Here is a 24,212-nt window from a genome sequence, read left to right on the forward strand (position 1 = left end):
CCAATTATGTATATTTTACTCATTTTTTTCTATAACTGTAATTTTCTCTTTGAACTTCAAAAAAATTTTAAGTCAATTTCCTTTTCATTTTATATGCTTTTCTTGTTACTGTCTTCTATGTCTCTTGTGTTTTCAGCAGTGTTAATTCTCCCTTGGGCTGCTTATAACTTTCACCTCTGCAAGATCTCTCCTTTTCTACTTCTTTAAAAAATGTTTCATCACCTTTCCTTATCTCTACCTTGAATTTTTGTATCTGTCTTATGCTCTTGTGATTGCTTCGTAAGTGTTCTTAACTCATGGTAAATATTTGATCATTTTTTGTTTGTTCGTGGCCATATTCTTCTGGTGTATTCTTTGCCTGCCATTTCTTTTTTCTATTCTTCAATTTTTTTCTTGCAGTGTCTTTGTATGTAACCTCCTTGCTTAATGCTCAAACCTGGCCATATTACAAGATGTTTTCTATATGATATAATTTTGTCAATTATTCTAGTTTTTATTCTTTTTTCAGTTAGTGGGGAAAAGGGAAAAAGTAGAATAGGTTCTCTTCACTATCACATAAACAATCTATTTCTTGTAAACATGGAAAGTATCTGCTCTAACACTGTGTATTCTGGTCTTGCTATTGCAAACAAGGGTTCTTGAAACGGCACTTCAGGGTTTTCTCCTCACCTGGGAGAATAAGTATATTTTTAAGCTTATTCTCAGATCTTCCACTATGTACATCCTCCTTGTAATTTCTCCTGCACTTCTGCTTGATCTACAGTGTTTCTGGTGGGCATCCTCACAGTTTGTGGTCTGTGCTTTCAGCATCTCCTTGTTAGTAGAAATGGAATTGGTATTTCCTAGATGCTTATATGTGATTTCTGAGGGAATGTCTGTATGTGTGTATGTGTGTTTGTGTGTGTGTGTGTATGACAACTTTATACTGCCATTTACAAAAAAAGAGTCCTTATTATTTACAATACTGAAATAAATTACACAATCAGAATAATGAATACAGCAAGATTAAACAAGTCTGGGAATAAATAAAGCTGATGTTGCGTTTAACTCACTCTCTAACATACATTTCATTTACTGCGTAGACCCCAACACCCAAAGTGAGATCTGAGTCTTTTCAGCCAGTCATGCTTCTCATCTCCCTCTCATAATGCCATATAATGCCTTTCAGTATATGGCATTCTCTATAATAATTATTGATCTACAGTGACCACTCTCCTAAATTGTTCTAGTTAATTCATAACTAACGGTAAGGGTCATTTTCTTCTGTGGAACAAAAATCAGAAGAGTTAAGTAAGTAGCTTTGGCTGCTGCTGGCAGTTATTTTATAACCATAAGAGAAATCAGTCCTAAGACTAAGCCTTACTTCTTGATACTATTGAGGACTTGAGTCAACCAACCCTGGAGTCAATCTATCTCTGAATGTCCCGTTATGTGATATTTTACATACATGTGTGTGTGTGTGTGTGTGTGTGTGTGTGTGTAAATGTGTGTATACTTTATTTTTAGGTCAATATGATCAGTTTTTTATGTTACATGCAATTAAAAGCATCCCAACTGATACGTTTTGTCAAGCACACAAATCAAATGGTAGATGCAGAAATGAATGGGGAGGCAATCTGGGGAAGAAGGTTACCTCACTAGCCAGGCATCTTCCATTTGCACTGGATATCAGTCAGCAAGATTTATTTTCCAATGTTTAATGTATAATACCATTTATTCTTAAGTAAAAGTCAGTAGGAAAATGTCTATAGTAATAAAAACTTGTGGTATTTTAATGGAATCAACAAATAGGCCAATGGAACAGAAAGCCCAGAAACAGACCCAATATATATGGGAATTGGTATATGACAGAGGTAGTATTTCAAATCAGTGAGGGAAGTATGAATTCTTCAAAAATGATGCTGGCAGCATTGACTATCCACATAGAAAATAAAATACTACCTCACCCAATACATGGATTAACTAAAACAACCCCATTAGTATTTTATTCTGAATTATATTCTTTTGACTCCCTAAATTTACTTACTTTTCACTCTACTGATTTCTGCTACCTAATGTTGCTAAGGAAAAGTCTGAGGCCTGCCTGATAATTTTCCTCTAGGTGACTTTCTTTATCCCAGAGATGAGGTAATACATGAAGTTTTATTCTATTAAAATATTTAAATCAAAGCTTTTTTGGGGCAATTTACAATAAGAGTATATTTGTTTGATACATAGTTTTGAACAGCAACTTTTCTTATTTTATCTTCTATCAAACTTTTATTTTATGAAGTTTCAAGTATTTTTTTCTTATACACTAAGTTAGATGTATATTCTAGCATCTTCCAATTGCTTTAATATGCATTTTGAATGTTTTCTTAAATTTATTTTCCATTACTGCCTTGATTTTCAGCAAGATAAGTTCTATATTGGATTTATTCTTTACCTTAGTTTCTTGCCTTAGTGTTAAAAGCTTCTTAATTTACATATTTTATAATCTCTTCTTTTATCTCGTTTTATGAAATCAATGCCCTCTTTAATCATCAGCTTTTGCCTAACATTTTCTTCTGTTTACAGAAGTTAGTCTTCCTTCTAAGTGTATTCTTCATCTGCATGTTATTGTTTTAATTAAATATCTGACCTGAATAGTGGCATGTGTTCTTTGCTTTACATTTTTATTTTTTCAATGTTTAACTATATACTAATAGACAATTGCCTAAGAATAATATGGTGAAGTCTCTTTAAGTTTCCTCCACCTTCGCTCTCTTTCCCTAATGTCCCCTCCATCACTTTCCATAGTACCATTTGAATCTTAACCTTCAACCTGAACTGCAGGCTAAATATTTAACATTTCTGTTCTTCATTCAGTTATTTCACTCCAAAGGAAACTAAGCAGGGAGGCATTAGGAGCAAGACACTGCTGTGGTTTGAATGCAAAGTTTCCATGCATTTTACTGGTAAATCTGTAAGCTTTTCCTCTGGGAATAAAGGGAGATGGAAAAGGGGAGAGGGGAGAAATGGTCACAGATGTAGCGTGAGAGAATGTAAGGAAAGAGAAAGATGCTTAATAGTGATTTAGGAAGTTTTGCTATAGTGATAGGTGATGTAACTACCTACTTTGTCTCACCAAGAATTTCAGTAAAAATATTACATTATTCTTGCCTGCTCTTGAAATTGGAGTGCCTTTTATTTTTTAAATATGATGACATGCAGAAATAAGCCTTAAGGCAAGAGCTGAACAGCTCATGGAAACCAATTATAGAGAGGTTATTAAAAGATCTCTCCACCTTATTTCTGTGTTTAAATAGTTATTTTCAATTTAGTCCCTATCCTTTTTTCAAAAGGGATTTGGGTGGATCTGTAAATAAAATCAGGGTTACATTAAAACATGAATCATAGATAGTAGTTAGGAAATGTTGAGAAATGTACCCAGACATTTAACTTTGCTTGAAGTGTATTCCAGAAATATATTTTAATGATACTTTAATGTTTCATTTGGTTGGTTGCTTTTATGCAACAAAATTTTTAAAGGTAGGGAAATGTGTTAATGTCCCATAATTTATTTTAGTAGGTTTATAACTTCGTAGACTGTATGATTTTGGCATACTTTTGCCACTTGGTGACGTGATACCTCAATTATATTTCTGTCATTTTGAAAGGTGTATAATCCCCATTTATAATAATGCTATTTTATATGGAAAATGAATGACTGGCTACAAATAATTCAGGATTACTGTTACAAAAATCATGTAAAAAACCTCAAGAAAATTACTTTTCAAAGAAATGGCTCCTGACATAAAACTGTTGTCATTTATCCAAAATCGATGCCCTAAAATTTGAGATTACTTCAGATGAATTCTATTAATGAGATGGTCATAGGCACATCCTAAAAGAATGACCTTTTAGGTCAACCTGCTGTTAAACCTGGTTGTTTCTATACAGCAGCTAACTTCTGTATCACCCTCTGTATCATTTACTTTCTTCTAGACCTCACCTCTTACAGATGAAAAATACTTTCAGAATTTAGATATTTAACAAAAAAGAGAGCCAGTAATTGAAAAAGAGAAAAAGATTGTCACAAAAGATGGTCATACACAGTACAACTTAAGATGTGATGAGAAATACACAAGTCTAAAAATCGTTTGTTTGCAATAAATTTTATTTAATATAACATCTTGTATTTATTATTTAATAAAAATAAATTATAAACTATATTAAATATATGTCATTTACATTATATTAATCTACTACCTGCCTAGTTCGTTTTTGTTTTTGTTTTTTTTTGCGGTACGCGGGCCTCTCACTGCTGTGGCTTCTCCCATTGCGGAGCACAGGCTCCGGACGCGCAGGCTCAGCGGCCACGGCTCATGGGCCCAACTGCTCCGCGGCATGTGGGATCTTCCCAGACCGGGGCACGAACCCGTGTCCCCTGCATCGACAGGCAGACTCTCAAACACTGCGCCACCAGGGAAGCCCCCTGCCTAGTTTTAAATACCTATTTTTTACATTTCAATGACCAACATTTGGGGTTACCTAGAAATCGAAGATAATAGTTACTTGAAGCTTAATCAGTGATATTAATACAATAAATGCATTTTTCTAATCAATTCTGACACTAAAAAATAAGAATTCCCAATGAGCATTTATTTCTATAAATATGGTAACATCACCATAAAATTCTTAAACCTGTGAAATTTTTAATTGAGTAATACTTCTAGAAATGCAGATAGTAAGTAGTATGACCAAATCACAGATCACCAGGATTTCTAGCAGGATTTGAAGGCAGTGGAGGTGAAGAGCATTTCAGGAAAAGGCCTGTCAGTGTCATTTGCCTGCTCTTAATATGCCTTCCCTTCTCAAATCTCTCTTCCAGCAAGTGCATCTGTCATATATTTCCTTCTCAGCAGTAAATCACCTCTATTCCATAATATTTGTAAGATTTGCAAATGATAACCACTGACAAAGTCATTTTCCATTTGCCCATTATGGTCGACAATGCCCGGCTTCCATCTAGATGACTGGACCACAGAAATCTTACCCTGGAACATTACAGTCCAGAACATCATCACATTGTCCCCACACTCCACACATTATAACCGATCAGGCTTCCATTATTAGAGTGAGATAATTTTTAAAATGAATGATTACTAAAAACATCTTTTCAGAATTTGTGTGGTGGATATATCTGAGTATATATTAGAGTTCTAAGTAAATGATCTACTGTAGAAATCAATGGCCTTAAGAATAGGATGTACGTATATTAGAACTGATACCTATAAATTCAGTTATATTCACATATTTAAGCAAAATGTATGAGATTAGAATACTTAGCATAGCTTCATATCCAATAAAAATCACAGGTGGATGGCTAATATTCAGGATTTCCAAAATTATAAAATGTATTCACTATTAATATTACAGAAAATACATCTTACTCTTGTCATGATGAGACAGAAGACCTAAAGGTTCTTGTGCATACTGACAGTTTTACAAATGAAAGAGAAAAGAAGATGGCATATGCTAATGGCTGCTTTTAACAATAAATCCCTATTCTCTGTTAAGATTAGCAAGTTGGTTGAAATCCATTTCTCCCATAAAGAAGACTGCTGAGCAGTGGAAACAAGTCAGTTGTTTGAGAATTTTTGTGTTCCACAGTCCGGATATATATATCTGTGCAAAATATAATAACAAATATTTTGGAAATAGGTTTAAAATGTGTAATAACATATCATGACCATTTATAGATGCAGAACTAGAACTGTTCCATATTTGGTTGTAATATTGAAGGACTTACTGTTGAACTCCATCTATATCCTCTGCTAGCATTTCGGTGATCTGGGCAACTGAAAGAAAATCTGGACACAGAATCCCTTCATGCTCCTGGAATTCAGTATCTTTCTACGAAAAAAAAATGTGGAATAAGTTATTTCAATCACGTTTCACATATTAATCCCAATGATATCAAAATTTGTTCTTACTTTTGTCTCACTGCTATCAGGAAAAAATTTAAAAACAACAGTCTCCTAGATAATCTCTTTTCCTTTCTGTCTTTAAGTAATGGTACCTCTCTTCTGAAAAGCTGAATCGTTAGTCAACCTGTCTTTTGTGCATATTTAAAACTGGGTGAGGTGATGGTTTTCAATTAACAAACATTTTTGAATATCTATATATCCCTCATTGAACTTGGGGCACAAGAGGAGGCAAAGACAAGTAAGAAAGACTTGTTATCCTCAAGAAGCTTAACATCTTGTGGAAGGGACAAACTAAAAGTGACTTTAAAACAAGAAAACAGAATAAGTGAGCCATAATAAAGATGTCATTCAGTCTAAAGGAAGGAAGGGACAACAAGGACAGCAACAGGACAAGGAAAGTCTACAGAGAGAAATAGCCTTTGCGAGACTGAGCATGGATAATGTCCCAGGTGAACGGCTCAGCAACACCAAGGTGATAAAGACAGGGCAGTTGGGTACCGGTTCTGTAAATATAAAGTAGTTCACAGTGGTGCCTAGGGCACACACAGAGGACTAGTTGGACCTAAGTGGAAGGTGGGCATTGGAAATATATCACAGGAGATCTTAAATAATTTAATAAAGATTTACTGAGTGATTACAATACACAAGATACTGCACAAGGCACCATACATATTTTAGACCATGGCTGGTTGAAGAATGACAGGCTGAAGAGTTTGTTCTTTACAGGCAATAAGGGACCGTGAAGTTTTTGAGCAATGAAATGACAAAACTATGCTTTAATGAAGGGTACTCTGTAGCAGGGTGAAGGACAAAAAGGAAGAGTTAAATGAAAAGGTTGTTAGAACAGTTCAGGAATGAGACATTGGGCTGCACTGGGGTCCCAGCAGTGTGCAGAACAGAAAGGGATAAATACAACATATTACATTTGGGGGACTAAAGGAGGGAAGAATGAATGGAGAGTCTGAGTTTCTGAAATAGGTGACTAGAAGAAAAAGGTGTTGATACTCAGGGCCTCCAACATCACATATGCCACCTTTGTGTGAACTAGACGAAGGCATCCTCTCTTGGTGGAGGAAGTACTAAAGGCTTAAGGCTGATGCAGCCCTGCACCCAAGTGCACCACTTGTGAACAGAGAGTAGTTTCAGCTCCTGCTCAACCCTCAGCTGAGTCCTTTTGTTCAGAGTACAATCTGTAAAAGCGTATGTGACACTCGTATCACACCAACACAAATAAGAGTTTTGGAAGATGATGCTAGTTTTAAGAAGGCAAGATGATGAATTTGGTTTCAGTGGATGAATTTTAGGTGAAATATACATAGAAGAAAGAAATGTTTAGAGGTTAATTAGAAATGCTAGAGTCAAGAAAGGTCAAGTTTACGGATGTTGGTTTAGGAGTCACTACAAGTATGAGAATGGATGAAACTGCCCAAAGCTAGAGCGTGAAGAGAAGAGCTGTGAATGGGGGATGGAAAAGAAGACTGAAAAAGAGATAAGACACCAGTAGCTCCATGAAAATAAAGGATTGTGAGATTTACGCCAGCCAGAATGGCCATGATTAAAAAGTCTACAAATAACAAGTGCTGGAGAGGGTGTGGAGAAAAGGGAACCCTCCTCCACTGTTGGTGGGAATGTAAATTGGTGCAGCCACTATGGAAAACAGTATGGAGGGCCCTCAAAAAACTAAAAACAGAGTTGCCATATGACCCAGCAACCCCACTCCTGGGCATATACTCAGAAAAAAATATAATTCAAAAAGATACATACACCCCTATGTTCACAGCAGCACTATTCACAAGAGCCAAGACATAGAAACAACCTAATGTCCACTGACAGATGAATGGATAAAGAAGATGTGGTGTGTGTGTGTGTGTGTGTGTGTGTGTGTGTGTGTGCGCGCGCGTGCGCGCGTGCTGGACTATTACTCAGCCATAAAAAAGAATGAAATAATATCATTTGCAGCAACGTGGATAGACCTAAAGATTATCATACTAAGTAAAGTCAGAAAGAGAAAGACAAATACCATATGATAACACTTATATGTGGAATCTAAAATATGACACAAATCAACATATCTATGAAACAAAAAGAGACTCACAGATATACAGAACAGACTTGTGGTTGCCAAGGGGGAAGAGGGGTAGGGAGAAAAGAACTGGGAGTTTGGGATTAGTAGAGGCAAACTATTATACACAGGATGGATAAACAGCAAGGTCCTATTGTATAGCACAGGGAACTATATTCAATATCTTGTGACAAACCATAATGGAAAAGAATGTGAAAAAGAATATATATATGTATAACTGAGTCACTTTTCTGTACAGAATTAACACAACATTGTAAATCAACTATACTTCAACAAAATTTATATAAATAAATAAATACATTTTAAAAAGGATTGTGAGATTTGGGGGAGAGACGGGGCAAATGTTTTTAATTCAACAGTTATTTAGTTTTCCATGTGAATAAGCTCCAATAAGTAAGAGTAGGAAACATTTTGCTATAGTTAACAAGATCACATCCCAAACTTGCCTTATTTCAAGAACTGAAAAATCCCAAAGCTAATACTCATTGGTAATGAAAATCAGTTTAACGTTTGTAATTTAATATTAGGTTATTTTATTTTTAAAAATCCAACTTAGAAATAACGTATGCTATTTTATTAGCTATCTTTTCATAATCTTAGAGTTGGCAAATTAACCTAAAGTAGGTCATACTATTAGATTATAAATTTAGTATGAAAAAATATTTGAGTATCTAATATAATACCTCGCACCTAGTAGGCACTCAGACACTTGTAAATCAAATTAAATGCACTCAGTTTTTAGACAGAATAGTATTTTAGTCCATAATGTATGGCTATATATTTGTTTAAATATTTGTTAGTTACATGTATTTTTTTTTAATTATTAGCAGTAAAGTATAATTATTACTACTGTTAATCCCATTAGATTGTAAATTCCTCAGGGACAGTCATTCAATCTTTTACTTCTTTTTAGAATTCTGCAGGTCCTAGTTAGGTCAACATAGGTTGTTTATCAACTGTCTGAATTCATCTCCATCCTGTGATGACACTGTTAGATGACAGAGCATGATAAAAAGCAGGACCTGGATTTGGAGATCTCATATTGGTTTGAATATTGATGAATTCTGTGACTTACAGCAAGGCATTTGAACCTAAATTTGGATTCATGTTAAAAAATCATTCTGATATGTTTTACTACATACAAGATTGCTATCATTATTCATAATGAATAAAGATATATATGAAAGGTACATTATACAGACATTCAGATCAATTGTATTAGATTTGAAAATTTTCTGAACAGGAGAAAATAGGTCACACAAGCACTGAAAGAGAATACAATAATCTTAATCTTTTGTACAATAATAATTCTAGCTAAGGTGCCTAATATTAGTGCCTCATTTTTTACTAAAACTTGATAGCTTAAGATAATCATCTTGTAGGAGGGTTTGCCTCTGGTTTTTTGTTTTCTTTTGTCTTAAATTGAATTCCTGGACCTATTTTAAACGAGAGCTTTTCTTTTGTTTGTTTATATACTGCCATGTACCTAGAAAGGATATAAGGTGGTTAAAAATCTTTAATCTTTTGATACATACATTCTGATTTGTAAAAATTAAAGATACAATGGAAAATTCATGAATAGGTTAATAAAAATGTAAATATGTAATTATCACTTTCTCTGTAAAATTACATCTCTAACTAGGAAAATACGTAAGCTAAACTGCACTGTAACTCATTTTATTCCACCACCTGCTGGATTTTAGCTGTTATTCCAGAAGCATTAAAATTGTAAGCCTGATATTTTCAGATAACTTCTTCTCTGAATTTTTTTCTCTAATGTCACCTCAACTTTCCACATTTGTACATATGTCTTTCTTCTAGAATTTAAGCCTTTGGGGGCACCTTTGTATCCATCAGTGGTATGTCTTACAAGACTCTTAATAAATGTCCACTAAAAAAAGATAGCACAGATGCCTAAGAGGTGTTTCACAGTCTTAGAGAACAGAGAATGGTCTACAATTTCCACACTTTGAAAGGCTTTCTTCAAGCCTGAAAATAAATGACCTAAGAAGCAGCGCTGTGTTGAGCCATGTTGGAGCCTGAGGCAAAAAGGAAAAATCAGTAATAGTGATGCTGTCTTTATTTAAAATTTAGACCTATTATGGATTTTTTGCATTAATTTTGGTTTTTAAAATATTGCGTTAAAATATAGTTTCTCTTGACTACTGAATTTTTTGGCACCCCTCACTCACCTCACTATAGTCCTGGACACCATAAGGAGCCAATTTAAGACAAAAAGTAGATGAAAGAAGGATAAATAAAAGCAAGAGCTAGTTCTTTAAAATAATGAATAAAACTGGCAAATCTTGGGCAAATGCGATTAAAGAAAAAATAAATACATGCCACATTAAATGGAAATACATTTGAAAATTACAAGGAAATGGGTGATTTCCTAGGAATATATATGTTATCAAATTTGACCAAGGGTAAGGGAAGAAATGGACCTGACCAAACATGAACTAAACTGGAAGTCTACTTTTTAAAAGGTCACCATGTCCAGAGAGTTTACACTTGAAGTTCTACTGAACAATCAAGAACACATAAATTCTGTTAGTCTAATAATTATAGACCATAGATAGTTCATTTTTTAGAAGCCAGCACAGGCTATACACAAAAACCTGAATTAGCACAGAAAGGAAATTATAAGTCAAAATCATTAATGAATTCAGATGCAAAAATTCTAGTTAAAATAATACCTTAGAACACTGAATCCAGCATTGTACTAAAAGAATAATAAGCTATCATTATGAGCAAATAAGGTTAATTTCAGAAATGCAAGGACAGATTATCATTAATAAGTCTCATATACTTAAGACAAATTAAATGATAAAATAATATGATTATAAAAATAAATAATAAACAGGTATTTGTAAGAATTCAGCAGCAAAACTCTCAGTAAAATATGAATTAAAAAAAGAAAAGTTAGGGACTTTCCTGGTGGTCCAGTGGTTAAGAATCCTCTTTAGGGCTTCCCTGGTGGCGCAGTGGTTAAGAGTCCGCCTGCCGATGCAGGGGACACGGGTTTGTGCCCGGGTCCGGGAAGATCCCACATGCCGCGGAGCGGCTGGGCCCGTGAGCCATGGCTCCTGAGCCTGCGCGTCCGGAGCCTGTGCTCCGCAACGGGAGAGGCCACAGCAGTGAGAGGCCCGCGTACCGCAAGAAAAAAAAAAAAAGAAAAAAAAAGAAAATAATCCTCTTTACAAGGCAGGGGATGCTGGTTCAATCTCTAGTTGGGGAACTAAGATCCCACATGCCACGGGGCAACTAAGCCCGCGTGCCACAACAAAAGATCCCGTGCCCACAACTAAGACCCGACACAGCCAAAAAATAAAAATAATATTAAAAAAAAAAGAATAGCTAAACATAAAAAAGATTATACGCCAAAACATTATATTGAATGAAGAAACACTGATGTATTCTTATGAAAACCAGGAACGAAAAAGGGATTCTGGCTAGTAACATTATTGTAATTAAACTCACTATAGCGGGTCTAATAATATAATAAGAAAATGAAATATGTGGCTTAAATATTAGAAATGAGGACATTAAAAAATCTTTACGTGAAGATTACATGGCTGCACACCTAAGAAACATGACATTGTACTAACATGGTTTGAGCTAATAAGAAACTTCTAAGATGGTTACATATAACATAAACATACAAAGGCTAACTGCTCTCCTCTGTATTAGAAACTAATTATAAATGTAAATGGCATTAAAATTGATTAAACTGGATTAAAAATATAATAAGAAAGGTATAGTACCTAAAGAAATTATAAACTTTATCAAAGTTTAATAACAAGATTTGATAAAAGAGATTTATTAGAAACCTTCAAATTAAAAAAAATTATGCCTCCCTGGGGGCGCAGTGGTTAGGAATCCACCTGCCAATGCAAGGAACACGGGTTCGAGCCCTGGTCCAGGAATATCCCACATGCCACAGAGCAACTAAGCCCGTGCGCCACAATTATTGAGCCTGCGCTCTAGAGCCCGCGAGCCACAACTACTGAAGCCCGTGCGCCTAGAGCCGGTGCTCCGCAACGAGAAGCCACCACAATGAGAAGCCTGCGCACAGCAACGAAGACCCAATGTAGCCAACAATAAAATAAATAAAATTAAAAAAAATTAAATCCTTCCCACATTACGAGTATAATGCAATGACAATCTCAAATCTCAACTGTATCATTCTGTATCATTTTGTAACTATCGAAATCATTTTTTCAAGTTCTTATGGAAGAATACATACATTTTGAAAAAGAAAAATAGTGAGAGGGACCTTTCCAAATCAGACATTAAAGTTAAATATAAAGTAGTTTGGCAGTAACACAAGAATGGACAAACTAGTCAGTGTAAAAAAATAGAGAATGGAAATTCAAAAATATACCTACATGTATAAATTTATACATATACATATATAAATGTTGGATTCGCTATTCTATTCCACTGACTCTTCAGCCATTCTTGTGCCCATTCATGTACATATGTAATGTGATAGCGGCAGTCAGTCCATTCTCCATGGGAAGAGAGTATGGCTTATTTATAGTAAATGAAACTGGCATAATTGATGGTTCATGTCTAGAAGAAAACAAAATTAGATCCTCATTTCAAATACACAGTACATACATCAAAAATTAATTTTAGCTGTGTTAAAGACCTAACTTTAGTAAAATAAAACTTTAAATATTAGAAAAAAATTGAAGATGATTTGTGCAACCTGAAAGGGAGGATGGAGTGGGGAGAAGAAGCAGGAAATAAGAATAAGATAGGAAACCCAAAGACTAATGGTAAGATGAAAGACAAACCCAAATGTTTGTCAATACCTCCACGCCCAAGGCCAATATTTCCAGAGGTTCTAAGTGTCTGATAAATAATGATACTGTATATTCACATTTTGAGGAATATTAGCACTGTTTTTTCAACAATATTTTGAGCAACTTTTTGGCAACCTCCCATAGCCCTGCACAGGTTGATCTACACCATGTGCTGTAAATGGCTTCAATAAATACCTCATGAATGACATTGCAACTGCAGGAAACTGGTCATCTTGGTGCCCAAGTTGAGCCCCAAGTGTTTCTAACCTGCCAATGACGGGGCGGGGGCTATTTTCAAGGTCCGTAGGGACCGCCTAATGTCGAGAGAATTGTCTATGGCCTCCCCCAAACACACTGAGGCTTTTACCACAGGTGATATCATCTTTCCACTCAGGATTATGTAAGTGTCCCCTTGTCCTGAGGAAGTCCCAAAGGCATTGAATAAATGTCATCTGTTAGGGGATTTGTTAACACTAAGGGAAATTATTCAAAAGAAGCAATTGGGAAATAATCATTTACATTTTCTTTTAGGTCTCTGATATGAGTTGAAGTATAGTCCTTTTACATATAATACTTAAATGATTACATGTCCCAAATAGTATTTTTGAAGATATTAAGAAAGTCAGCTTATGAACAAACTATCGATAAAAGACTGATGATTGAATTCTAAGTATTCATTTACAAACTCACTTATAAATTAACTTCGGAGAATTTATAAACTCCTTTCAGTTACAGATATATACGTAGGAAATACTTATTTTCAGACTGTCGTCATTTCTCTGGTCTTGTGCATTTAAATAGATATCTCCCAAATGTTTAGTCTTACCTTTTAGAAGGAGGCATTTACTCCCAGGTTACTAAAGAAACTGGATTGTTGAATTCAGATAGTTGGCAAAAAAAAGTTTAAGCAATATTACATAAGAAATATTTTCCTGGACCTGCATCTCATGTCTGCTTGTTCAAGGTATCTTATAGAGCAGATTTTGAGCTATGATAACTACATTCCTGGCATATGTCAGACCCTCTATAATTTCAATTAGTTAAGCTATATTTTTACTGAGTGCCTACTATATGACTGGGATAATTTGCTGTTTTTATTTTAGGTACTGAGAACAAACAACAAACGGGAAACCTCAGACTATTGGAAGCTTATGCTTTATTTCCAATAGACTTGGCAAGAAAAGAAATATTTCACTACTGCTTGGCTCCGATGACTGGATGGTGCACTGGCTAAGTCAATTTGGATAAAGAATTATTAAGAAATAATACTATAAGGGACTAGGTCTTGGGGGATCAATTCAGTAAACAATCTGACCTGAGAAGAACCTTTCAGTACCTAACTGAAAAGATGTAGCCTTGGGAACAGACACACCGAGAGAGATTTTTGCTGTCTTTTCTATCTAACCCCTGAAACCCACAGCGGGCACAAATGGGTGGCAGGCAGGACTTATTCTAATGAATGACATAACACTAGGGATCAACTGTCTACTCCATGAATTACAGGAACTCTGCTTTCATTAGAATGGAAAATGGAGTTTTGACCATGCAGTGTGTTAATCTTAGTAAATGAGCACAGTTAAGTGAGTCCAAATTCCAACTTGATTTGTTCGGTTTGTTACTAAAAGACTATTGATTGTCATGGGGAATACTTGCTTCTCCAAGAAGTTTACAAAAGTGCCCACTGACAGGGTTAAGATGGCAGATAATCACCTAACGTCTATATGTATTCGTTTGACTCGTCCATTATAAAAAGTGATTATTTTTTTCCTGGAACATGGCACTCCTTCGCATTTTTTAATAAAAGAAAACTTATGGGGTATTTTTTCGAAGTGCAGGCTCATTAACCCCAAATTATCAGTCTTTCTTACAAAGGCCATTATCTACATGGGAAACTATATATGTGGGTGTACACTGACAACTGTCCATTCTCATAAGTAAGTTTTTGTATATATTTAAATAACACAATTTAATTGGGAAATTTCCTATGCCACTTTTGAAACTGTATTACTTAACATTAGAGATCACAAGGGAGTAACTGGGTTAGGAACCAGTTTACCACATTAAAATGTTTTTTTTTTTTTTTTTTTTTGCGGTACGTGGGCCTCTCACTCTTGTGGCCTCTCCCCTTGCGGAGCACAGGCTCCAGACGCGCAGGGTCAGCGGCCATGGCTCACGGGTCCAGCCGCTCCGCGACATGTGGGATCCTCCTGGACCGGGGCACGAACCCATGTCCCCTGCATCGGCAGGCGGACTCTCAACCACTGCGCCACCAGGGAAGCCCTAAAATGTATTTTTAATGTATGCTAATTTCAAAAGGCTCATAGGAGAATCCGCATGCTTCAGTGGTCTGCACACAGTATTGGGAAGAATGGCTTGGGAATGACTTGCACATCTCTGGGCAAGGCACTGAATTCACTGGCTCTGCGTTTCCCCATTTATAAAACTGCAGCTAATACATATCTTCGGTACAAAAAAAAATGTTATTTACACAAATAAGGAAGTTGAGCCTAGCAATGTTAATTATAACATTATTCACCTTCAGAGTCTTAAAAAAACAGAAGAAAAAACTTCTTAGGACAACATGACTGACTCAAGTATGTGAAGATTTAAACATTTTTTTAGTAATATCTGGCATATATTCTTAATTAAAATCTCGGGATACAAAGCTTGTGAGTAACTCAAGTTACCTAGAACCCATTTATTACTGAGAACTGGTGTTCGGAGGGGCCTGAGGAAAAATCTTTATTTTACACAGGAAACCACTGGAGGCCCAAGGACGTTAAATACCTTTCCTAAAAACAAGGGGCTGATGAGCAACTAAGTCATAACCGGAAGGTCGATTTTCCAGGCGTTCCTCCTTTGTCCCATCTCCTATTATGTATTTATTATTTAGAGAAACAGCAAAATAATAAGGGAAACACTGGCCTTCAAATATTAATCTACCCACTACCAATGAAGAGTAATTATTCCACGACAGCTTTTGAGCAACAGGAACTGTGATCATCTGAAGTGAATTAGTAGTAATTTCCAAAAGAGTCGGGCCCATTCAAGATTGCCAGAATTCCCTTTCAAGTGCTGAGAATCGGGGAAAAGGGCGTACTTGTGAGCCCTTTGGGGCAACGAATGAACCGTCCAACGGAGGGATTTCTAGTTTACACTCGAGAGCACGAGGCGCGTCGAGCGGCAGGGCTCGGGGAGCGCGGGGCGGTGGCTCCGGGACCCCCTCTCACTCCCCCGGAGCCCGCGCCGCCCGGGACCCGCTCCCAAATCCTCCGACACTCGGGTCCGCGCACCCAACCCCCGGCGGGAGGCGTCTCCCCGGGACCAGCCTCGGCCGCGGGCAGGGGGCGGGCGCTCGGGGGTCGCGGGTACCGGGCAGGGACGGCGTACCTCCGACTCGGGCGTGGTTCCCGCCGGAGTCATCCCCGCGGGGGTCGTCCCCCCGGGAGTCGTCCCCACAGACGCCGCCATGATCCAGCCGCCGCACAGCGGCCCCTCGTCGCCGGGGCAACCGGGGCGGGGCCGGGGTCGCTGGGCTGGGGAAGTGAGCACCACGCACAGCGGCTTCCGGTCCGGAACCGCGTCCCCAGCTGGGAGAGGGCTGGGACCCGGTGGCGTTGGGAGCGGGAGACCCGGGTCCGGCCGCTGCGGGGCGCTCTGCCGGGAAGGTCCGCGGCGGTGCCTTGAATCACCGAGTAGAGACAGACTCGTTCCTTTTAGTAAGAGAGAAAAAAAAGAAAAAAAAAAAGAAGGCAATTTAAACGAACTAGTGTACGTGGAAGTGACCACTGCGAACACATAGCAAGTTCTCAATAAGTATTAAAGTGAGATATATTATTGGAATTGACACTTGATTGATATTTGATATTAAGGAATTGTTATTTTAAAGTGTTAGGCGGTTATTGTCATGTTTACAAGGAAAAACCGTCTTTATCTTCTAGAGGCAACATGCTGAAAGATTTAGTGATGATGAAATGGTAAAATGCCAGCGATTTACTGCAAAATCATGAGGGGTAGATGGATAATGAGTGGAGGTATAGTGGAAGAATCAATACTGGGTACATGGAGGGGGTGTGGTCATTATACTATTATTTCTACTTTATATATATTTGAAGTTTTCCGTAATAAAAACATTGAAAAACAATACATTTAGTAATAGTATCAGTAGTCTTCTCTGGATGATAGTACCTTCTTTGATAATGAAATGTGCTTTGCTTATATTAACCTGTGTGGGAGTTGCTATGCAGGAAGCTTACTGCAAAAAATCAGACATTATTTAAATGCTTCACTTTCGCCTTCTGTAAAATGAGATAATGACAGTGTCCGCCTCATTGCATTACTGTGAGGATTTAACATGTTAATATATGGGAATGTTTAGAATAGTATCTGGTACCTGTAGTCAGATATTATTAGGATTAGTATTAGTTTGTACGTTTCTCTTGACTTTAGTCCATCCTGTACAACACCTGCCAAAATAATATTTCCATCATAGACTTCTTACATTTGCCCACTGCCTTTCAAACCAAATTGAACACTTTAGCTTTATATAACCTCATGATAATTGTGCCTTTCCTTGTCTTACTGTTAAGATTTTGCACACAATTTGTACTAACTGGTGTTTATGAATTGTCTCTACTTTTGTATATGTTTGATTAGTCTTTTAAGTGGACTGTGGAGTCCTCCTTCCCTTGATATTTTCATGCGTAAAGAAACTGGTTTAGCTCCTAGTACAGAATATTCACTCAGCAATGAGTTTATGATTTCTAACACTGTTTAAAAAGGACTATGTTAGACTTCCTCAGTTAGTGAAAATATAGTCAATTTTTAGTGATTGCCAGAGTTAATACTTAAGTGCTACCACCTTACAAACTTATTACAATGCTTAATTATTTGATTTTTTTCCTTCTGATCACTACTTCAAAGAAATGGAAAACAACGGGTCATCTTCTGCTAAGTAAGAACCCTTCACATTCTTTAAATTTAGCCTTTGGTACATTGCTAAGGCATTTATTGCTCTAAACTGTAGTTCTAGTTTTCTCAAATGTCTGATTTATTTTCCTGGCTTTTAATTGTTCTGCCATTTCTTTGACAGTTTTTATGTTTTCTTCACCCCTTTTTGGTTTTGGACCCTGGAGCTAGATGGAGGACTCCATTAAAGATGGAATCAATTCTAACAGTGACAGGAGGGTTACCCCAGGGAGGGGGGAATTGTTTTGTAGGAATTTCAATTTTACTGTATTTAATATCATAATTTATTGGAGAAGTCAGTTTTGAGGAGGTAATTTAATTTTACGGGGCACAATTTTTTTGCCCAGTAAGGAGTGGTATTGAAAACCCATTAGCCTTAAGGTTACTTTTAATTTGCACAAGTTGAAGCTGATTTTAGCTTCTCACTTCTTTTGTACGGAGGTGCCAACAAGAAAGACACATCTCAGTAGGTGATATGCTTTCTTACATGGAAAGGTCAGCTAAGTCTTCCTTCTCAAGTCTCTTTTGAAGATAAAGGCTTCTCACCGAAGCCTGAAAATTCCATTCCTTATCTTGGTTTATTGTTTTAAGGCTAGCAGAGAAAAGGAAACATATGGGTCTGGTAGTTTACAATTATTTTCTTTTAAAAGACCTCTGACTTTTAGCACATCACAGTGAAATATGGGGTAGCTTGATACGATTATTTGCTCAATTGGATTGGCCCTTGTTCTAATGAAAGTACTCCAATCTACACACCTATAAACCTATGAGTAGCAGATTTTACAAATGGAATCAGACTTTCTTGAAGAGGGATATTTTCATAATTTTACCAATTGAAGTATTGGATGTTTAAAATAAACCATACCAGAGAAACATTTAGGAAAGGGCTAGATAATTTTATAATGGGTATTGATGGTCTGGTGTGGCAACATAAGGCAATGAAAACCGATGGTGAGATTTCAGCTGTCTTCTTAGGGTAGGGAAACGTTTCTACTCCACTCATGATTTATGTGTTACTGGCTCATTTTAAGTATAAGTGAAGTTCTTTAACAATAAATGAAATAATGTCACTAATGAGATTAATGACATAGTAGTAGTTCTAACACTGTGATTCCTGAGGTCTTCAATCTATTAGGTGACACCCGTGATAGTCTAAGAGGATCAGGCTGGAAAAATTCCAATTGGAAATAGTACTGAGAGACCACAAAACTGTGGAGGTGGAATTTAGATAACACTCTGTATTCAAGCCTTCAGATACATTTGTTAGTTGTAGAAAGAAAAACTATAAGAAGCATTTTAATTTGTGAATAATCGCCTTCACTCTTTGTTACATATTTAATTTTTAGCCAAGAAAGTATTCCAATTGCTAATCAATTTTGAAATATATTTCATTTCCTTAACCTTTACATAATTCTCAAATCTGGTCTTCTCATTTCAATCAAGTGCTTTAATCTGTTTAAGATATATTTGAGAACATTTTAAAGTCTCACCTTAATAAAGCACTTTTAGGAGATGGCATAGTAAACCTACTGCAGTAGAATGCATTCTATGACTGACTATTATTGGTGGCGGGGAGGGGAGTGTAATGATTTTCAATTAACAGTTGGTATGATTTTGACCTTGTTCATGTAATACTGTGTCCTGTCTTCAAAACTCTGTACTCTCCCATGGTGGGCATATCTGTTATTCTTTCTCTCTCCAGTTATTCCCTTTACAGTGGATCCTTAGGCCCTTCAGATGAAAATTCTGTCTTTTTCCCAAATCAGAAAATACTCTCTTTTCCTAACCCAGAGCCCTCTTTTTTTTTTTTTTTTTTTTTTTTGGCGGTATGCGGGCCTCTCACCGCTGTGGCCTCTCCCGCCGCAGAGCACAGGCTCCAGACGCGCAGGCTCAGCGGCCATGGCTCACGGGCCCAGCCGCCACGCGGCACGCGGCACGCGGCACGCGGCACGCGGCACGCGGGACCCTCCCGGACCGGGGCACGAACCCGCGTCCCCTGCATCGGCAGGCGGATCCCCAGCCACTGTGCCACCAGGGAAGTCCCCCAGAGCCCTCTTTAAGTCAGTTTTGTAACTTGTTCCTTTTCTTCCTGATAATCTTTAAAAAAAAAAAAGAAAGGGTCTCTTACTCATCACCTCTCCTTAATCACTCCATGCCCTGCAATTGGTCTCTCACCTCCTTTGCTCTCCTAAAGCTCTCGTCTCAAGGGCTGCCCCTGGGTCCTGTCTTCCCTGCTGTGTGGACATTCTCTGTTTGTCCCTAATGTCCACTTCCTGCGTTCTCCACTTGACCTTGTACCCTGGAAGGCTGACCCATCAGCTGGATTTGCCAAGTTCCTCACCCTCAGACTTGTGATTGGGTTTGGCCAGTGGGAACACCATCAGATCAATGGTAGGAAAGTGAGGTCAGGGTCATTTATTCTCCCTGTTTCCTTCCTGCAGGATTACAAGTTGGGAGTGGTCGGGTTCCTACACCAAAGGACTTGACGGCTGCTGCTGGCCCCTCTGCCCCTCCATCCCCTCTTCAGGCCTAGGGGTAGTGATGGCTGCCTCCTGCTGCTGAGCCCCAGGCTGCTTCCCCATCCCTTGTTGGTTTCCCTGATGTCTGCCGTCGTGTTTATACATAGCTCCGTTACCAAAATTCCCTCAGTTCCCACCTTTGTGCCATCTGTTTCCTGTTGGTACCTTGGCTGACATCAGCAAAAATTAACTCCAAAACATTTAATGTGGAAGACTAAGCCTGGCTTGATCAACACCACTGCTGTCCTCCACTTAGTTGTTGTGCAATGAGCAGTACTGTCTGTAAGTGACCTTGAGCAATTACCCAGGTAAGACTGTATCTCACTGCCATCCATTCTGCATGTGGAGGAACTGATGGTTTGCCTCAGGACTCACAGCCAACAGGGGGGATTAGAACTCCCCATGGGTCCTGTGCTATCCATGTCCTGGACAGCTGTCTGTCCCAGGCTTGACAAGACTTCTTTAAAACTTGCCCTATAAAAAAAGGCAAAATAACAGATCACCTGGGCCCCGCCATCCCTCTCCATGGATGATGAGGGAGTGTGGGGGAGGAGCAGTGCCTTCCTCTTCGCTTCCTGTTGATCCTTCAGGGTTTGACCTTTCCCAGTAAAACCTGCCCTGTGCCCTGTGGTGTTGGGGAATTCACCTGGAAACCGGGAGGGACACGGCTGGCAGGGGAGCATGCTTGTGACAATGCATGTCATTCACAGATTCACTTCTCCCTGCATGTGTAGATTTATAATTTGCACATTAATTATTTTCATTTAAAAATTGTTCTTTATTGTAGCATTTATGTTAGTATTTTTACCACTCCTTTTACACCTCAGGGAACTACATTTGAGTCCTTGATCCATATTTATGGACTAGTAGTTTAACGCAAAACACAAGTTAACAAACCTAAGCAACGATACACACCTTAAGTGAAAATGCTTCCCCTGAAAAAAACTGCACCGCTTCCAGAACGTTCATCCAGGCAAACGGATGCAAATTCCTGAAGCGCAAGCAGAATCTTTAAACACATGATTTGAGTTAGTCATAAACAATTTTTGTGAAACTCAAAATTTATCCAACGTTTTACATTTGTGAAATATGTATGATCAAGACAGTTTCACTGATTTTTTTTTCCTCCTAAGACTGCCTAAAAGTGACCGGGTGCCATTTAATTAATGGCAGGGGCTCCATTGCACTCTGAAGATATTTTTGAGAAAATTTATCCTGGGGGTTCTGGGAAGGGCCTTGGCTGAGCAAGTATTGCCCCCTTCTCTGCGCTGCCTCCCGCCCCACTCTACTTTTAAATATAGCAAGTCTAATTTTACCTGTTTTACATAATAGCTTTCTTGTGAATTTAGGATTTTGAGCTTTAAAAAGTTTGAAAGCCATTAGGTAATCTCTAAGGAAACTTCATCTCTGAAAATTCTAGTACAATATAATTTCCCAAAGCATTCATAGGCTGAAATGATCACTTTGGCAAACACACGGTATTACTGTTATTAAACATTTCTGATGTATATGCGTGTTTATGGTTCTAGGGAAGGAAAATAACATTCATTATCTCATTTAATCATCAGAATCCACTGTCATGGTATTCCACATAGCATTGCTTTTGATCGAGGAACAGTGGAATGGCCTTTTGAAGACTCAGTTACTTTGCAGGCCTGGGGCAAGGTTATCCAGATGGTTGTACATGCTCTGAATCAGCATCCAATATATGGTATTGTTTCTCCCACAGTCAGGATTCATGGGTCCAGGAATCAAGGAGTGGAAATGGGAGTGGCACAACTATTACCTTAATGACCCACTGGCAAAATTTTGCTTCCTGTTCCCATGTCCTTATGCTCTGTTAGCCTAGAGGTCTTAGTTCCAGAGGGAGGAATGCGTCTAGGAGGAGACACAACAATGATTCCATTGAACTGGATGTTAAGACGGCCACCGAGCCACTTTGAACCCCATACTTCTGAATCAACAGGCAAAGATGGGACTTACAGTGTTGGCTGGAGTGATTGGCCCTGACTACCAAGGGGAAATTGGGCTACTACTCCACCACGGAGGTAAAGAAGAGTATATCTTGTATATAGGAGACCCCTTAGGGCCTCTGTTAGTATTACCAGGCCCTGTGATTAAGGTCAATAGAAAACTACCAAAACCCAATCCAGGCAGGACTACTAATGGCCCAGACCCTTCAGGAATGAAGGTTTAGGTCACCCCACCAGATAAGAAACCATGACCAGCTGAAGTGCTTGCTGAAGGCAAAAAGAATATGCAACAGGTGGTGGAAGAAGGTAGTTATAAATGCTACCACCACTGATGAGTTACAGAAACAAAGATTATAATTGTCGTGAGTATTTTCTACTTACTTAATTATGAATGTGTGTGTGTGTGTTTTCTTCCCTCTCTTATTCCCTAATGTAATATAAGGTGTATTGACTTTATATCACAGTATTTATGTATTATTAATTTTACATCACAGTTTTCAAGTTACAGGATATCAAGAAGACTAAACAGAAAAAACAAAAAGACAAAAACTCTCTGTCTGCTCAAAAATTCCATTTTAATGAGGTACTAAACCTAGATTCCATTTCAAGACATAAGAACCCACTAAGTAGTATATTGGAAGGCTTTTTGTCTATGCAAATTTGAGAACTTAAGATCTGCAAAGAGCCTGATATTATATGTGATGCTTCTTTGACTGGAAATCATATCCTACTGGTTGATGGTTAATCGTTTATTAGAAAGTGATAAGTGCTATGGAGAAAAACAGAGCAGCTTGAAGGGGGATCAGAAGTGTGGGGTTGGGAGAATCTGTGCATATTGAAATTTCAAGTAGAATGGTCAGGATAGGCCTTGGAAAGAGATGACAACTGAGCAAGCTTATCATCACCATTATCATATCTAGCATTCTGGCTAACTGCTTTCTGTGCATTTCTTATTTAACTTTCATAACAGATATAGTCACTGAAGCTTCAAGAAGTTAATTATTTACCCCGTGTAACGTAGCTATTTAGTGGAGGCTATGGAATTTAAATTCAGGACTATCTGATCAAGGGCCACGTTGTGCATCCTGTACTGTGTCTCAAAGCAGTGGTTTCCTAACTGTATTTGGAGGTTGCAGTGACATTTGATTTCACATTCGTTTTTCAAAGCATCTATTGTTAGCCATATCTTTAAAACTGGGTTTAAACCATGTACTCAAATATATAATAATTCACATGTTGACATATTGGAGGGTCTCAACCTATTAAACGAAGGGTTAGGTACTTTTTGCACACGTGCAAATGTTTTCCCACTTCTGTGCATATATTTGAACATTGTACAAATGTTTCATTGTCTAGGAATGTTTAAATTTTGCATGATTAAGAAAATTCAGGTGTTAGCAGGCCTGTTCAACATAAAATTGTAAAAGAGTTCGTGTAGCACAAGGTAGGATCGGGAATGTCTGCTGATTGTGTGCTCTTATCATAGTGGAATCATTGACAACTCATTGAAAAAAAGAACAAATAACATGTTTATATAATGTCATATGAATGGTAATTCTAGCACCATTGGTTAGGTTCAGATGCTTTTTTGCCTGACTTATAATTGAGATATATATATAATTGCTTTTATTTTAAGCTCTGAATTACTTAATCAAAGAATATCCTGAGACTACAGGGAAGCTTTTTCTTTATTTTAATCTACCATCTGCAATTACTTAATGTAGGTCAAGTTTTTAAATTAATATTATGAAGCCAAGTCAGAATATTGGAATAAATTCAATATTGAGACTGACATGGCTGGAATAGTCTCATTATGTTAGTTTTTATAGTTAGAAACAAATATATGTTATACTAAGTAAATATGTTTATAGTTATAATAAATGCATGTTAAAATAGACTATATACCA

General features: G+C 37.6%; 1 protein-coding gene across 3 annotated transcripts in view; it reads right to left on the reverse strand.

Annotated features, from left to right (window-relative positions):
• The window catches only part of CABCOCO1 (ciliary associated calcium binding coiled-coil 1), a 126,673-nt gene extending 110,337 nt beyond the window's left edge, over positions 1–16,336 (reverse strand). For 2 of the 3 annotated variants that reach the window (XM_079900728.1, XM_079900730.1), the window contains exons 1-2: positions 16,236–16,336; positions 5,774–5,877 (exon numbers count right to left, since the gene is read on the reverse strand). In XM_079900728.1, coding sequence (XP_079756854.1) covers positions 5,774–5,877; positions 16,236–16,316 — 185 coding nt within the window. In that variant the 5' untranslated portion in view covers positions 16,317–16,336. The remainder of the gene's footprint in view (positions 1–5,773; positions 5,878–16,235) is intronic. The other variant, XM_079900729.1, reaches the window with a different exon arrangement.
• Between the last annotated feature and the right edge of the window lie 7,876 nt (positions 16,337–24,212).

The sequence above is a fragment of the Stenella coeruleoalba genome, assembly GCF_951394435.1.
Source record: "Stenella coeruleoalba genome assembly, chromosome: 16".
Taxonomy (NCBI): domain Eukaryota; kingdom Metazoa; phylum Chordata; class Mammalia; order Artiodactyla; family Delphinidae; genus Stenella; species Stenella coeruleoalba.